At 44.8% G+C, this 18,345-nt stretch overlaps 1 protein-coding gene across 5 annotated transcripts in view; it reads left to right on the top strand.

The window, feature by feature from the left end:
* Positions 1-18,345, top strand: part of MVB12B (multivesicular body subunit 12B) — a 101,854-nt gene that overhangs the window by 15,827 nt on the left and 67,682 nt on the right. For all 5 annotated transcript variants that reach the window (XM_079962229.1, XM_079962231.1, XM_079962228.1 and 2 more), the window contains exons 3-6: positions 12,131-12,238; positions 15,065-15,161; positions 16,060-16,189; positions 16,388-16,510. In XM_079962229.1, the coding sequence (XP_079818355.1) occupies positions 12,131-12,238; positions 15,065-15,161; positions 16,060-16,189; positions 16,388-16,510 (458 nt within the window). The remainder of the gene's footprint in view (positions 1-12,130; positions 12,239-15,064; positions 15,162-16,059; positions 16,190-16,387; positions 16,511-18,345) is intronic.

Below are 18,345 nucleotides of genomic sequence, written 5' to 3'. Positions count from 1 at the left end.
CCTCTTTTCCAGGTTAAACATACCCAGCTCCCTCAACCATTCCTCATAAGGCTTGGTTTCCAGACCTTGATCATGTTGGATGTTCTCCTCTGTTCACTCCTGTGTCATATTCCTCCAGGGGTTCGTCTCTTGGAATGGGCGGTCTCCCTCCTCCCTAGGGGCACCCCACCTGTCTTGCTCTTCCAGTGCGGTTCACTCAGCTGTGTCGAAAAACTCTGCATCTTGTCCTGTAGCCTGAAGTGTGGCTGGATGGGCCTCAGGTTGCTGCACCTTCTCTTCCAGCAAGGCAACCAGTTTGCACTTGCTACAAGTATACTCTTGCACGTTCTGAAGCAGGAATAATAATAATTTATTATTTATACCCTGCCCATCTGGCTGAGTTTCCCCAGCCACTCTGGGCAGCTCCCAATCAAATGTTAAAAACAATACAGCATTAAATATTAAAAACTTCCCTAAACAGGGCTGACTTCAGATGTCTTTTAAAGAGATGATAGCTGCTTACTTCCTTCATATCTGAAGGGAGGGTGTTCCACAGGGTGGGCGCCACTACCGAGAAGGCCCTCTGCCTGGTTCCCTGTAGCTTTGCATATCGCAATGAGGGAACCGCCAGAAGGCCCTCGGCGCTGGATCTCAGTGTCTGGGCGGAATGATGGGGGTGGAGACGCTCCTTCAGGTATACAGGACTGAGGCCATTTAGGGCTTTAAAGATCAGCACCAACACTTTGAATAGTGCTCGGGAACGTACTGGGAGACAATGCAGATCTCTCTGGACCGGTGTTATGTGGTCCCGGCAGCCACTCCCAGTCACCAGCCTAGTTGCCGCATTCTGGATTAATTGCAGTTTCCGGGTCACCTTCAAAGGTAGCCCCACAAATATGGCACAGGTGTTGCAGGTCACAGTAGCCACTCCCTCACCAGCCATGTCCTCTTGATTCTACAGCAGCTCCTTCACCGTCAAGAAGAAGAGTAAATTTATTATTTATACCCTGCCCATCTGGCTGGGTTTCCCCAGTGACTCTGGGCAGCTCCCAATAGAATATTAAAAACACGGTAAAACATCAAACATGTCTCGTCTCTGGTGCGTGGGAGTTCCACAGACTTGAGCCCACTGAATGCATAGCTTTTGTAGTTACAAGCCATGGACCTGAGCCACTAGGGGCACTAGATTTCAGGGATCGGGCAAGGGTCTAAGGGATCAGGTGGTCCTTAAGGTATTCTTGACCCGACTTGTTAAGAGCCTTGCAAATGTATACAACCTGCCCCAGAATGTATGGCTCCACATGCAAGCATGCATTGTTTCAGGCTTCAGAGCAGCACTGCCCACTCAATCACATCCCTCTGCGGAAGTGGCTCTCGTGCAAGTGTCACAGAATGTTTGTTCCGGACTTGCGAGAAATCTATATTTTCATGTGACAGCATCTACTCTCTGGAACTTCACGCCTGTTGGAATGCCATGCACACATTCCAGCCAGGGGAGGGGAAGGGGCTGGGAAGGGGAAGTGACCTAGGGAAGAGTCCCAAGGGTCAGATTCTGCTCCCAGGCCTGAGGCTCCCCTCCTGTGTATTGTAAGGATACAGGTGGCAGAAGCTGGGAAGGAGCTTAGGAGAGTCCGCCAGAGCAGATGCTTCTGAGTTAAGTTGACTGGTTGATCACCCTATATCTGAGCTTGGATTTGGGGAGGGAGGTGCTTTTTGGGGACAGGGAATCTGAAACCAGCCAGCTGGAGGTATGTAGCGAAAAAGCAGATGCATGAACCTGATCCTTGGGGGTGGGGGAGAATGTGGATGTTGATGAACTGTTGTTGAACAAGAGTGTGAAGTCTCCCCGGAGCTCAGCTGGGTTTTTGGTTCTTGTCTTAGAGAATGTATTCTGATTGCTAAAAAGGATGCCTAACCTATGATGGAGCGTTCTAAGCAGCGACTGCACAAATTCAGCCATGAACAATGTTAACATAAAAAATTATTTTTGGTGGGGGGAGTACAACTCTTTTCTTCTACCCACATTCCTCAGAAACCTGCAAAAGATTATAAGCATGGGATGGGATGGAGGTGATAGATTTGGGGAATGCAGGGTGGTGCCTTTTAATTTATCACTAATTGGAACATTAGGCATTTACCGGGGAGTTAGACCAGTTTGAATTCAAAAGTAGACAGTTTTTAGAATCATGGAATTGTAGAGTTGGAAGGGACCCCTATGGTCATTTAGACCAACCCTGGTAATTCAGGGATCTCAACTAAAGCTGATTTGTGAGGGTTTCCGACTGGCAATTGTTTAACAATAGCAAAAACAAAATCACTTTTTCCACCTGATCAAGGAGGCTGAAATGAAGAGAGCTCGTCAGAAGATTTGTGCATAAAAGCACAGTGACCTCAGCTCAACCAAAATGATGAAAACTAATTCCTACACTCAGAATATGCTCAGAGGCATTCTGGAGTAGCCGGTGTTGGTTCAGAGTAGTCCCAGTGATCACAGCTAAGTTAGGTTCATTAATTTCGGTGGGTCTACTGTGAGTAGAACATGGTAGAATGCAGTCCCATGTCTAATCTGAAGTATGTCCTTTCAAATTCAGTGGGGCTTACTCCCAGGTAAGGGGATAGGATTGCAACCTTGTTTATTCATATTAATGCAAACTAAACATTTAGTGTATGTTCCACCCCTTTTTTGGTATGATAGAACTGTATGCCTTGCATCATTTGGTGTATAAACAAAAGCCATCCTGAGCGGTATGATTCCAAAAACAAGCAACAGGTTACTAGTCCTTATGAGTGCAATAAAACTCTTGAAAGTGCATGGACCGTGGTGAAATTCAAGAGCTTGGTGGGGGATGAAAAGGATTGTGCATGGATCTTCCATTCCTCAGCCCTCTGGTTAGCAAGAGTTGAACAACTCTTGCGAAAACCATGTAGACTCTCATCTTTTGCATGATCCATGCAGGTTGTCGACACTTAAGCTTCTTTGGGTGTAGAATTTGGAAACCCTTGGAGCAGATTTATCTTCTACTTTTGATGCAGCAGAGAGGGTGGGTAGCACAGGTTACCTACTTGATGCTTTTAGCACTAAACTGCAAGGGAGCTCTGATTGGGGAAGGGCACCTGCTTTGCATGCAGAAGGTCCCAGGTTCAGTCCCTGCCCTCTCCCGGTATGGCTGGGAAATACACTTGGTGGAAATACACCTGGTGAAACTGATGCCAGTCAGTGCAGACAGCACTGAGCTGGATGAACCAATGGCCTGACACTGTATAAGGCAGCTTCCTATGTTCCTAATAATTTTCACGCTGGATCAGGGAATTTGAAAGCTCTGTTTGGGCTTTAACAGACTGCAGTTGCCTAGGAATACTGTGTTTTCCCAGCTGCAGTTGGAAGCAGTATTTTGAAAGGAAAAGGTATATATGTCGGAAGTTGGGGAGGAAGGCACTTCACTGAGCCAGTATTCCTGAGGTGAACAGTATTATCTCTGTTGGCTCATGTTCCTTTAGTTTGCAGCCCATTTTCTCCAATGCATTCCAGTTCCTCAAGATCAGTCTTTCCCCCAAACTAGATGTTTCTGGGGCTACTGTGTCCATCCACTGGCATTCCCAATGGTCGGTGGTGATGGGAGAGGCAGTCAACACCATCTGGAGGGCACTAGGTTGGGGGTAGCTGATCTAGATCAGCCTCCCGCAACCTAGTGCCCTAGTATTGCTGGAAGTACTAAGAAGTTGTAAACTCCAATATGCACAGCTTGGCACCTTGTCTGAATCTGCATGCATAGGCATGACAGCTGGAGGCTCTGCTCCTTTGCCTCCCAAGCATTTTTACTCCACCTTTCCACAGAACGAGGCTCACAAAGCAGTGTACAAAGATCAGGGCTGCCATCTAAAAGCCACAACACAAAAGGAAAAGAAATTGGGGAGGGAGGAGGAGGAAAAAAACCAAGGTCAGGTACTGGGTATTAGTTATAGAGTTCAGCAGGTCATGGAGCTTAATCTAAGCAGCAAAATGAATGGGCTGCTTCGTTCTCTCCCCTTCTGGTAGCCTCACTGATGTTAGGAGAGACAGAGAGGGGTTTCACTTGTTCACGTGCTATGACCCTGAATCAGTTGAACCAACAGAAGGGTGTTGCAGATTCAACAGTTTTGCCCCAAGTGACTCCTTAGTTGTGATTCCTGCATTTCAGGGGGTTGGACCTGATGACTTTGGGGTTCCTTTTCAGCTCTGCAGTTCAGGAAGGAGATGAGAGTGTCCTTTTGAGAGGCAATCCCTTCACTTGATCCATGTCTTTAACAGGAAAGCAGTAAGGGAGGTAAAGGTAAATAAAGACATGGGGATAAGGGTTAGGTCAGCGTTTCCTCACCCCCGGCTCCAAGAAATCTCCCCATCTCCTTTCCAGAATGTTGTCACATCCATGTTGTTGTTTTAAGTATGCCAGTTGGGTACAAAATATGGATTTAGAGGGGAAATGGTGCACTTGGAAAGCTGATAATGTGCAGCTTGAAAAAAATGGGGAGAGGGTTAGAAGTGTTAGGTGTATGCATTTATTAAGCACTTAAATAACAGGTAAAGGGAGGGACAGCATGTACAGGAATTATATCAAGGTAGACTTAAGTTTCCATACTTAAAATGCTCAAACCATATTAAAAACCTTCTTCTTTCTGGCCGGAACTACCTCTTCTTCACCTTCAGGCAGGTGATGCTCCATTGCATCCTTGTAAACACCCTTAAGGTGCTCCTTTTCTTTGGCGCCTGTTAGTTCCTGAACTAAGGCAGGTTCATCAGTGAGTCCTCACTGTATTGGCCCTACTTGGTGCTTGCTCCCAGATCTTGGAACTCCCTCCCTCCCTCGGGAAGCTAGACTGGCTCCCTCCTTGTCCTGCTGGTGGGTGAAGACTTGTTTAATTCCAACAGGCTTTGTGGAACTGACTGTTTTTAAGGAAACAGCTTTTAATACCGCTGTGCTGTTTTTTACTACAATTGTACCTTGGAAGTCAAACTGAATCCGTTCCAGAAGTCCATTTGACTTCCAAAACGTTCAAAAACCAAATTGTGGCTTCTGTTTGGCTGCAGGAAGCTCCTGCAGCCAATCAGAAGCCATGGAAGCCCTGTCAAACGTTCGGGTTCCAAAAGAATGTTCACACACCGGAACACTCATTGTGGGTTTGCGGCATTCGGGAGCGAAAACGTACAAGTTCCAGGGCAATTGACAACCAAGGTACAACTGTATCTGCATGTTAATGGATTTGTTTTCCTAGTGTTTTGATTCTGTTATAGTTTCATTACTTTTTAACTCTTACCTTTTTATATATTTTTAGCTTTCTGTATTTTATCCATATTGTTTTAATTTTTGTAAGGCATCTTGAATCCTAATCAGGGGAAAGGGCAGGCTATAAATAATGTTAATAATAATGATGAGAGATAAGAGTTACCTGCTCCTGTGGAGGAATGATAATAGGAATAATAATATATTTCTTATACCGCAGCCATGTGACTGGGTTACCCCAGACGCTCTGGGGAGTTTCCAACAAAATATAAAGGGACAAAACAAAACATCAAAAGCTTCCTGAAACAGGGTTGACTTTAGATGTCTACAAAAAGTCATATAATTGTTTAACTCTTTGACATCTGACGAAAGGGCGTTCCACAGGGAGAGCTCAACTACCAAGAAGGCCCTCTGCCAGGTTCCCTATAACTTCACTTATTTGCAATGAAGGAACCACCATGGATACATGGATGGGGAATTTGCGCAGTTGGAAAATCTGCTTTTAAAAACAAAACAAAAAAACCCAGATCACTAATATACAATTCAATCAATCAAAATCATAGGAGATTTCTCGACTGGAATTCCCTCGCCGATCTGGGGAATGGCAGTGTGCTGTAAAAAGTTGCCTGACAAGTCGGTGGAGAAAGTAGTTAGATGAGCAAAAAGCTCTGTTGATTCACTGATGCGTGATATTCCAACCCACCCTTTCCCCCAGGCCCTATACAAGTTCCATAGCTGCAGAAGCGGATACAAGTGAAAAAATTCTTCTCTTGTCAAATGCAAATGCTATGCCCTGAATTGCTGTGACCTACCCTAATATTTGGCGCACTGAAGAGGCCTGCAGATTTTTGTGGCATTCTTAGTGATAGGTTGGAGGATATCAGGTAGCATTCCCTGAGTGGGGGCCATGCTTTAGAATTACAGTGGTACTTCAGGTTGCATACGCTTCAGGTTGCATACGCTTCAGGTTACAGACTCCGCCAACCCAGAAATAGTGCTTCGGGTTAAGAACTTTGCTTCAGGATGAGAACAGAAATCGTGCTCCGGCGGCATGGCAGCAGCAGGAGGCCCCATTAGCTAAAGTGGTGCTTCAGGTTAAGAACAGTTCCGGACCTCCGGAACGAATTAAGTACTTAACCTGAGGTACCACTGTATATCAGTGCTTCTTTCAGGATAAAAAATGAGGTGCTGGTACACGTGATAAAAATGCTGTTATTTCCAGCACAAAATGGCTGCCATAGGCAGCAAAAACGGGTGACAGTAGTATGTACCAGCAAGTATGCACCAGCACAAAAACAGCACCATTTCAAATACCCAGAAGAGAGAATGGCTGCATGGTGAGACCTTTTATCCGAGGAGCTCAAGGTTGATGTACACACTACTTCCCCTCTCCATTTTATCCTTGCAGCAACCACATGAGGTTGCTTGGGATCAGAGACAGAAACTGATCCAAGGTCACCCAATGGGCTCTGTGGCTGAGAGGGAATTTGAACCCTGCTCTCCCAGGTCCTAGTCCCACACTCTGACCACAGCACCACACAGGCTGGAGCTGGAATGTAACCTGGAAGTACTTTATAGGATGCCTGGGTCAATGGGAGCCAATGAAAAGAAGAGTCAGAGCTCTCTGTGACCCTGCCAAAACCAGTGACTGTTTTCAGTGGTCTTCCTCTTCCAGTCAAAATCTTCTTTAGACATGGAGTCTTCCATTTGCTAGAGAACGGTTTGCTATGCTAAAAGCTATTGGTATTTTGTAGACAGGACCTCCTGCTTTGTGTATGTGTGCCTGTTAATTATTTAAATGGCATGTCCTTAAAAACCATTAACAAGTCCCCAAAGATAAATACAGGAGCTTCTTCTCAAGCTATAGCAGGAAATGAAATGACTTGTGGCTTCTGTTAATTATCTCAAATTGTTAGCAAGAAGGGCGGCTCCCTTGAAGCTTTTAATTTGTCTGTTGAACTTGGAGGGGCTAACAAACGTTTTGTGCAGTGGTGGCAGAGGAGGAAATCTGTGTCTGTTGTACAGTTTTCAGCGTACAGATTGTAACTTAACCTGTGTGTATCTGTGGTGAGGGAAGTGAGATGGTTTTGACAAGGGCTGGTGCAGCTGGGGTTTAAATAGCTTATGTATGTGTGTTTACCTTGCACATTTATGAACATTGATTCTATATTTGAAACCTTTGAGTTCTTATAACAGGGGGAATAGGGATCCCCTTACAGCTCTCATTACCTTTAATAAATTGCAGCTCCCAGCATGCTTTGGGGGAACCATGCATGTTTAATGCGGTATAATAGTGCTTTAAATGTGTGTTGTGACAGTGGCTGTATTGGTAGCTGTTTGTAGTATGGCCTTGTGAATGTGGCCTCAATCTGTGGGGTGATAAAGAGCTACTTAGACTTGGCGGCTGTTACTCATTTCTTAATTGCTCCTCCTCTCACCTTCTTAGGCTTCTGTTTGCCTTGTGATGAGGCTGCTCTAAGTGTCTTCTTGCAAGCTATCCTGCTCAATTCCCTTCAAGTAATTAAGTAACACTCCATTTTAAGAGGGAGGAAGGAACCGGGAGTTTAAGGACACAATTATTTCTATTGGTGCAAACCTTCTGAGTTTAATTTCTCTGACACGCGTCCTAAGGCTGAAACTTCAGCCCTTGGGGCCAAATGTGACCTTCCAGACCTCTCTACCTGGTCCTAGGAAATGCCACAACAGAATTCAAAGTTTGTGACTCCTCTGCAATCCTGGAATATTCTAGACCTGGATCTTCATGTTTCATAGGGCTTACGGCTGCTACTTACGTTAAATATGTGATAAATGAACAATGCTTGAATGGGATTGGATTAATTATATAGACAGCCTATATGTCATCCTCAGCAACACCCCTGTCTCAAGGCCACACCTCTCACTGGCACCAGCTGACTCCATATCTTCCTTTGGAATGTGTCCTTTAAACTTTGATTATGCCCCTTTCATCTCTGGGTTGTAGATAGAGGGGTGTGTGTGTGTGTGTGTGTGTGTGTGTGTAAAATCTAGATGGCTGTACAAATGTAAAATCTGCATTCATTGTTTTTGCCCACATTTGTATCTGGCCCTGTGTACAACCGGCATGTGGCCCCCAGAAGATTGCTCAGGTGGGAATGGGGCAGGATTTTTTCCCTAAAGATATTTTAAAAGTACTTCTGAACACCTTCAGGTTATCTTGAATCTGCTGACAGCTTCCTTTTTCTGTGTGGATGGCACAATTTTGGCATAATAATAATAATAATAATAATAATAATAATAGTAGTAGTAGTAGTAGTAGTAGTTGTTGTTGTTGTTTCATTACATTCCACTTTTCTCCCAAGTTGAGATTCAAGGTGGCTTCCAACATTTTAAAATATCATTATAAAATAAAAAGTAATAAAAACAAACTGGTTTAAAAACAATAGTCAAAATGCATCTAAGCACATTGAGAACCAGCAACCACTATCTAGTAGCCCAGTGGCCAGCATTGCCTGCACCTTAGTTTTCAAAGGCCTGTCTGTATGGGAAGGTCTTCTCCTGCCAGTGGAAGGATTCCAAAGAGGGAGCCTGTATAATGTGTCATAGGAGGGAATCCCACAATGTGGAAGCAGCCATCTGTCACCAACATCTGTGCTTCTGATGCTGATGGGACCAAGAGAAGGTGCTCACCCATGGTGCCTTGGCACACACAGTCTGAACATCTGAAATGGAAGGACGTAGTAATATATGAATACATTATTGGAACCCTGGACTTTGCTATTTCTCCTCCTGTATCCTTCACATGCAAATGCACAAGTGAAAATAATTTCCCATCTCTAGTTATGAGCTCCTAAGAACTGGATCAGGCCAGTGGCCCATTTGGTTCAGCCTCATGTTCTCACAGTTGCCAACTGGATGCCCCAATGAGAAGCCTACAGGCAGGACCTGAGTATACCAACTTTCCCCCCACTGGGGATTCCTAGCACCTGGTATTCAGAAGCATGCTCCCTTTGGCGGTGGAGGCAGAATGTTGCCATCATGGCTAGTACCCTTTTATAGCTCGATCCTCCATGTTTCTGCTTAACCCTCCTTTCAAACCACCCAGGTTTGTGGCCAGCACTTCATCTTATGGAAGCAAATACCATAGTTTAGCTGTGGAATGTGTGAAGAAATTCTTTCCTCCTAAATCTTCTAACACTCAGCATGCTTTATCTCTGTTGGAGTGGTTCTACATTGGCAAATGCCCCAGACACCTCCTTTACTCTGGATTATTCCAGTTTTGGATTTGGCGGCTACTGCTTTTACAGAACGGACTTTACCCCTTTTATCCAAGGAGGTGTTTGATCACAAGCTTTATCTTCATAGAAATGTAATTGTGTCGTGGACATCCTCTCTTGGGTACATCTTTCAGCAAATATTTTCCCTTCAAAGTGGCTTTAGGGGAGGAAATTGTGGGGAGGTAAATGAACTTTCTCTTTTACTGGGTTTTTCCCCCCTTCTTCTTCTTACTTTTACTTCCTTGCAACCAGCTTGGGAATTTTCTTCTTTTAACTTCAAATGTTGTAAACCAGGGTTTCCCAAACTTGGGTTTCCAGCTGATTTTGGACTACAGTTCCCATCATACCTCACTACTGGTCCTGCTAGGTGGGGATGATGGGAGTTGTAGTCCAACAACAACAAAATTCAAAGGGGTGCAGTTTCTTTCAGGAAATGTGAAATAGGTGAGTTCACATGGAAATAAAAGGCACGGACCAGATTTCTCTTGCATTCCAACTCTCGTTGGCAGCAGCTCCCCAGGGTTTCAGGCAGGCGACGTTCCCAGCTCTACTTGGAGATGCCAGGGATTGAAACCTTTGAACCTTCTGCATGCAAAGCTGTTGCTGTTGCTGTTGCTCTGACCTACGTTCATTCCCCTGGAACCAAGGGAAATAAATAATCAATTGGGCGCTCAGCATTAAACAAGGAACAATCAAAACAGGAACCTTCAACTTAGGCTTATTGAAGTGTGTGTGTGTGTGTGTGTATGTGCGCGCGCTCTCGCACATGTGCAAAGAGAGAGACTGAGGCTTTAAAAGCCCCTCTCCGAAGGTAGTGCAAACAGGATCTTAAGAACATATGCCAGTAATTAGATTAGGCTTTCAGCCCAAACCCTCACATTGATCATGCTGATAACAACATTACTTTTGTAAGAGGATTTAAAAAAATATTTAAAAAGAAAAAAAAGAAAATGCAAACCTAAAAGCTAAAAATAGCAAAGTTGTCTAGACATGTCGTTACTTCGTAGGGATTATATGTCACACCATACCACTTCTGACCATTTTCTTGTGTCCCTTAATGTTATCATCTGTGTTGCTAACAAAAAGCAGAGTTGATTAGGCTGGAAGAAATAAGTATTTGCTCTTAAATACTTAGTTATGTCTCCTTAGATTTAAGGTTAGTATAGTAGACAGACTTTGTCAAACAGGAGGAAATTCATCCTCAAAAAAAGAAGATAGAGCTCTGAATAAAGTATGCATCTCTTTCTCTATACCTTAGTTTTATAAGCATACTGTAATTATCATGGTTGCCAGTAGGCTTGACAAACAAACAGGTGCACGAGCAAACGAAGTGAGTGGTACACGGCCCACACGAGCTGTTAAGGAATGGCATTTAGTGGATGGGGCTGACTCACAGATCTCCCTTAAGAGGAATGAGTCTATAGTGAATAGACTGTTGTTCTTTCTATGAGGGGTGGGCGGAACCTGAGTTCAGATCCCTACTCTGCCACGAAGCCTTTTTGGTGGCACCAACAGAATCACTTCTTTGGTTCTCACAGAAAGCCCTAAACGGTCAGAAGCCTCTACTTGCCTGTAGTAGCTGCTGATTCCGACACGGGATGGTTAGCTAGAGAGTTCCACTGCAACTCCTTGAGGATTGCTACCTCGATTCCCTTCTAGTGGAGCTGGGGTTCTTGCTGCAGCGCCAGTGGCTTATAGAGGTTATGCTGCGAATTCTTTCTTTCCTGCTATTGCAAAGAAGGAGAAGAGTTTCTTTGAAAAGGAAGGTGGGCATATGAATTGTCTTAAGTGAGAAATCATCCGAATGAATAAATAAAAGCATGCAAGACGAACTGGCAAGCATCAGCCGGTGTTTAGAGAGAGAGGCTCAAATGGGGTGCTGCAGTTGACAACAGTCCCTGTCACCATCTTAAGCGATAGCTGCTACTGTTGAATGAAGGCTTCTGACAACTAAGCAAGTGTTTCAGATACAGCTCAAGCTGGGCAGTCCATGCCTATCAGACAACAGTAGCAAAGCCACTTCAGTTTCTCCATCCTGTGAAGAAGCTGGTGCTGGAATCTTTATATAGGGGTCAGAGAAGAACACATAACATTCTCCGGCCTATCACTGACCAGACTCTTCATGCTGGATTTGCACCATATCTTGTCAACGTGTTATATTTATGAACTCTCCGTGCCCCAGCACCAAATCTTCAGATGGTTGTCTAAATTGAAGGGTGGATTAACCGACTGCCTAGCAGGCAGTATTTCTGCCTGCACACCATGTGACCAATTTCCCTTCGTTTTTCGAACCACAGGCCTGTGAGGGAGGACAAAGGCTTTTGTGTTTCTCCCATTAACCTCCAAAATACCTCAAGAAGTAGTGGCCAAAGGTAGTTTTACCTTGATTAATATTTTATGTGAGGTCCTCTTTAATCAGTTGACTCGCTGGTGACAGTATTTTTAGGACTCTCTCTCTCTCTCTCTCTCACACACACACCCTTTGCTTTTGATCCTTCTCTCCATTGGAGGAGAGAGACTTAATTAGGTAATAAAAGCCTCGGGCCAGCATTAATTAGGTGTAAAAGGCGAGCTGTGCCCCTTCACCTATCCTCTTTTTCTCTTCCTTCACCAACCCTTGGCTTTTTATATTTTTTCCAGGTTGCACAGACGGCAGATGGCTTGGATGCTGACCTCTGGAAAGATGGCCTGTTTAAATCCAAGGTCACACGATATTTGTGCTTCACACGGACCTTTTCTAAAGAGAATGTGAGTGGCTTGCTTCTCAGGCTTGGGTGTTTGTTTCCTGGGCTGGTCAGGGGAAAAGAAAGGTAGTAGGAAACAGAACAAACCAAATTTCTATCAAGCTTTCTTTCCTGGTTGCCTGTTGAAGGTTTTTAACTCGCCACAGGTGAGCAGGTAAATGTACTGTTCACATGCTGCATTAATGTTTTGATATCCCATTGAAGGAGAAAGTGTCACATAATCTATGGATATTGTTCAAGTGATTTGTTGCTACTTTAAGACTACTACCACCCACTCCATTTTGAGTTAAGTTGTGGCCTGTTTGGCATCAGTACTGATTTTCACACCGATATTCACACATGCTTTGATCTCAGTTGTCCTGATGATGGAATAAAAGCTCACACGTTTTGCTGCTTAAGAGAGTTTTGTGATTAAGTCGCCTAAGTGTTTCCTTTTCTTTTCTTTTTTAAAAAAAAATTTGGAAATGTGGCTTTTGCAAGTCACCCTTTTAAAAAGAAGTTTCAGCAAGGGGTATGCAGACATCTTTGCATGGGATACTGTTGGAATGGGAGGATCCTAAATACTGACCCACATATGCAGCTTGGGAAATGCTGGCTCAAGGGCAGTCAAGTATGCGGCCTTTCAGATGTTCCTGAGCTACATCTCCCATCATACCTGACTAATTGGCCATGCTGTCTGGAACTTACGGGAATTGCAATCTAGCAACATCTGGAGGAGGGACGCGGGTGGCGCTGTGGGTTAAACCACAGAGCCTAGGGCTTGCCAATCAGAAGGTCGGCGGTTCGAATCCCAGCGACGGGGTGAGCTCCCGTTGCTCGGTCCCTGCTCCTGCCAACCTAGCAGTTCAAAAGCACGTCAAAGTGCAAGTAGATAAATAGGTACCGCTCTGGCGGGAAGATAAACGGTGTTTCTGTGCGCTGCTCTGGCTCGCCAGAAGCGGCTTAGTCATGCTGCCCACATGACCCAGAAGCTGTACGCCGGCTCCCTTGGCCAATAAAGCGAGATGAGCGGCGCAACCCCAGAGTTGTCTGCGACTGGACCTAATGATCAGGGGTCCCTTTACTTTACTTTCACATCTGGAGGGCACCAAATGGGCAACCCCTGTACTACTTGAAAAGGCTAAAAAGCGGGGTGGAACCTGCAACAGACAGTTGCAGTGTGAAGTGCTTCCTGTTCAGGAACTGCATTCCATTCCCCCTTCCTCCAGTTTCCCATTCCTGCTCATTCTAACAGCATTCCATGGCCATTGACCACACCCAGTCTTAACTGGGCTGGGCTTGCTTCCCGCTCCCTGCTTTGTTCCCCTCCTCGCAAATATTTTTTTTGTACTTTTACAGACATTAGGATTTCCCCCTCAAGCCTGCAGGTTCCTCCCACTTTCTGTGTATATTGCTCCTTTTCGCATACATTAAGGAACGGCACTCACAGCCCGAACATCAGAGGATCTGTTGGTTTGTTCGTGAGGTTTTTCTTTCTCCAGTGCTTGATTAATCAGGGAAGACGTCAGTTTGGATTCCATGTACTATTTCTTGTTCCAGCTGGCTTGCAGATGCTGCTCTTCTTTCTTTCCCCCCAGGAACTTTTCTTGTTTTTGGACCTTGCAACGAAATACATGTAGAGCTAATTAGCCAGATTCATTACATATGTCTTTGCTCTCCAGATAAGAGCTGTTTGCTGGATACGTTTAAACACCCTGGGTTGTGTCCAATACTAGTCCTTCTCTGAGTAGACCCATTGATATGAATGAATATAAGGTAGTTGTTTCCGATTAACTTTTGTAGGTCTACTCAATGAGTAGGACTAGCATCAACTATAACCCTCTCACTCTCCCCCAAAGTTCATTTGATTAAAGTAGGGTTCTTTCAATGTCACAATGGTCGTGCACACAGAACGAATTTAAATCACATGACTTCACCCCCCCAAAAAAAATTGAATCTTGGAAGTTATAGTTTAAGGGTGCTGGGAATTGTAGCACTATGGGTAGTAAATTACAGTTCCCAGCATTCTTAGGGGGAAGTCATGTGGTTTAAATGCGTGGTGTGTATGCAACCAGATTAGTTCCCCATTTAAATTTTGAAGGCAGCCTTTTTGCCCCTTTCCCTGTCCCTAAATGCAACCCCCACTGAATCCCAAAGTACTTGGGTAGCTTTCCACACCCCACAAGCACAGCAACACATAATTGATTAAAATTGATTTTTTAAAAAACTAAATTTCCCCCCACAACTGGGCAGCAGGTTGAGTGGAGTTGGACTAGGTGAAGAATAGAATCATAGTGAATGAATTTCTAAATCAAATAGACAGGTGGCCTCTGCTTAAAAACATCCAAGGAAGGAGAGTTCACCACCTGTCATGGGAGTCCCTTCCACTGTCACAAACAGCTCTTAATGTCAGAAGGTTCTGACAGCTGTTAGGACACCTATATCCCCCTCCCAGAGCTACAATTTCCAGAGTTCCCTGGAAAGAGAGATTAATTGTTAAACCGTTCTGAGAATTGTAGCTTTGCAAGGGGTCTCCTAACAACTCTTAGCATACTTAACAAACTACAGCTCCCAAAATTATTTGGGGGGAAATCATGACATAAGCACAACTTAGTTGGATGCAAACCTATTTGTCGAATTCAGCGTCCTGGGAATGGCACTTTTAATAATAGTACTGTAATAATAAAGGAGGAATTAAGTTTCTAGTCCTTTTGATTGTGACAAGTTCTTGCTCCATTCGCGCACTGCGTATGTGGGGCAGGTGCATAACTGCACGCTCAGTTCTAAGAATTGTCATTTTGTTTGGGTTTCATCGCCTCTTGGCCATCACTTTCCTTCTGTCTCCCAACAGAGCCACCTGGGCAATGTCTTGGTCGATATGAAGCTCATAGATATCAAGGACACTTTGCCTGTCGGCTTCATTCCTATCCAAGAGACCATGGACACACGTGAGTTGAGACTGTTGGTCCTTGCGGTGACCAGATCCTGTGCATGCCCTCTTAGAGAAGGTGCTTCGTAGTGGTGACCACCTGCTGTGGGAATTCTATCCATCTTTTGTGCTTCATCCCAGATTTGCTCCCACACTATAATTTGTGTGGTTTGGATTTAGAGGCTGTGCACCGCAGTCAAGTGGGGAGGGGGGGGTCGGTGGGCTACCAGATCCCTTTGATGATGCAGTCCAGGTTCTAGGTTTCTCTCTGCAGAAAGAAAAGAAGAAGAAAGAATTGTACATGGGCTCAGGGGTTGGCCGAGGTATAAAGATGCCAACATAACGAAGTAGACCTGATGATGATTTATGGACCATTTACTATCTGAAGATCTTGAAGCAAGTTACAGTAGGTAAAAATATATGAATCGTAGAATTACCAAGTTGGAAGGGACTCTAAGAGTCATTTAGTTCAACCCCCTGCAATGCAAGAATATAGGGGGTTGGACTACATGACCCTTGGGTTACCTTCCACCTCCATGATTTTATGATTTGGATATTTTTATGTATTCTGAACCATTTTGAGTTTTTCACATACTGAGCGATCTATAAATCATCATCAGGGCTACTACATGAGGTTGCTATCTTTACCTATCAGGTAACCCCTGAGTCCATGTACATGAATATGCATGTAGAAGAAACATAATACGTCAAATGATTTACACAAAAAGCAAATACTTAAAACAGCATCAATATCCACTATTGGTATGAAAATCAGGGAGTATCATAAGGCGTGGGGAGGGGGCGTGGGGGTGTTCAGAGGAGGGCTACACTTAAAGAAGGTCTGGGTTTTGTAGAGAGGTTTGGAGTAAGAGAAGAGGGAAACTACCCCTGAACTCTCACGCTGTGGCGTTTTGCAGAAGAAACTGCTTTCCGGAAGAAGAGGCTCTGCATCAAGTTCATTCCGCGGGATTCTACGGAGGCCGCAATTTGCGATATTCGGATCCTGGGCCGGGGCAAACAAGCCCCTCCACAGTATACGTTCATTGGGTAAGGGTCCCATCTCCTCCTCACCCTTTAAGTCAGGAATTTTGGAACTGAGGTTTTTCCAGATAGGAGTCCAGCATTCCCTACCAAAGGGACCCCACGCTGGTTGTTTGCCAAGACCTCTCAAGTGCTAGCATATTTTTTACCTTGACCATTGACTTGAGCTGTGTGGCTGATTGTCTTCTCTTGTCTGCTGCAAAGGGAACTGAACAACATGGGCATATGGTACCGCATGGGCAAAGTCCCCAGGAACCATGAATCGTCTCAGCCCACAACACCTTCTCCACAAGCTCCAGCTACAACGCCAGCTGCTAACCTTCCCAGGTGAGGCTCTTCTCAAATTCTCCAATGCCAGTGGGATTTTTATACAGTTTTATACACTACTTGACAGTATAAAATAATGATGATGATGATGATGATGATGTAGTTTACTAAAGCATAAAACAATGAAATTGTCAATAAGAATTAATAATTTAAAATGTTCTAAAAGTTAAAATAACAATAGACTAAAAATAGATTAAAACTTGCATCAGCTTTCTAAACATGTTAGCAGGTTTGTCTAAACAAGAATGCTTTTAGCAGGTGGTGAAAAGAGTACAGAGAAGGTGCCTGCCGAATGTCAGTAGGCAAGGAGTTCCCAAGTGTGGGTGCTGCCAGACTAAATAAATTTATACCTCATGTTACGTCTGCTTCATGTTACGTTCTTTCAGGTTACGTCCCGCGGCGACCCGGAAGTACTGGAAAGGGTTACTTCCGGGTTTCGCCTCATGCGCAGAAGTGCAAAATAACATCATGCGCAGAAGCTGCGAATCGCAAAGCGCACGTGCGCAGACACGCCGCTGCAGGTTGCGCTCTTTTCATGTTGCGAACGGGCCTCCGGAACGGATCCCGTTCGCAACCAGAGGTACCACTGTAATCAAGTTCTTACAAATGCAGAAGAAGTATTATGGGATACCTGTTAACTGTGAGCATAAGGACATAAAACATGCCTGCTGGATCAGGCTGGCCTGATGCCTGTGGGAAGCCTGAAAGCTGGGCATTATTACATAAAATATAGTCATTATTGCTACTATATATTTATTCATATCCCACCTTTTTGCATGACAGGGACTCAAGACGGCTTACGGATAAAATAAGAACAGCTAAATTAATTGGGGGAACATCTAAAAACAATTAAACTGTAATAGAATAAAAAGAATTATATATATATATGCTAGCACTAGTCACCATATCCCAACTTAGAGTACTTCAGCAAGCAATATAAAGGGTTCCTAGCAACTAGTATTCAGAGACATACTGCCTCTGACATTGTGACTAGTACAGGGGTCGGCAACCTAAGGCCCATATGCCACAAGTGGCCCCCCATGGGGGGCCCATGGACCCCCACTGACTGCTTGGGGACTCCTGTCGAGTCCCATGCACTGCGCTAAACTAGCGCGGAGCAGAATGGGGACCGCCTTCTGCGATGCTGGCCGGCTTCCCATTGGCTGCAGGAAGCTCCCGCAGCCAATGGGAAGCTGCGCACGCCTCCTCCATGCCAGAGGATTGCTGGAAATAGCATTTGTGCATGCGCACGCACGCGCACACACACACACTCCGGCCCACCGCAGCATCTGCGGGACCATGAACCAGCCCAAGCCACAAAGACCCCTGGACTAGTAGCTATTGATAGCCTATTCCTCTTAATAAATTTTCTGATCCTCCTTTAAAGCTATCCAAGTGGGTGGTCATCACTTCCTTCTATGGGAGCACATTCCAAAGCGTAGCTATGCTGGGCAAGGAAGTACTTTAAGAGCATAAAGAGAGCCTGCTGGATCAGGCCAATGACCCATCTGGTCCAGCATTCTGTTTTCACAGCAGCCAGCTAGATGGTTTTCAGCAACTGATACTTGAAAGGTGTGGAGGCAGAGCATAGCCATCTTGGCAAGTAGCCATCATTAGCTTTCCCCATTTGTCTAATCCTCTTTTAAATCCATCTAAGTTGGTGGCCATCACTGCCTCCGGCAAGAGAACGTTCCTCAGTTTAGCTATGTACTGCATAAAGAAGTACTTCCTTTTATCTGCCCTCTGTATTCCAACATTCAGCTGCCTTTGGATGTCCACAAGTTCTAGTGTTACAAGGGGAGAAAAACTTTCTCCATGCCATGCATCATTTTATA

This window comes from Podarcis cretensis (assembly GCF_951804945.1).
Source record: "Podarcis cretensis genome assembly, chromosome: Z".
Taxonomy (NCBI): Eukaryota; Metazoa; Chordata; class Lepidosauria; order Squamata; family Lacertidae; genus Podarcis; species Podarcis cretensis.
The sequence above is the reverse complement of the archived record's forward strand: the minus strand, read 5'-3'. Positions and strand labels throughout refer to the sequence as shown.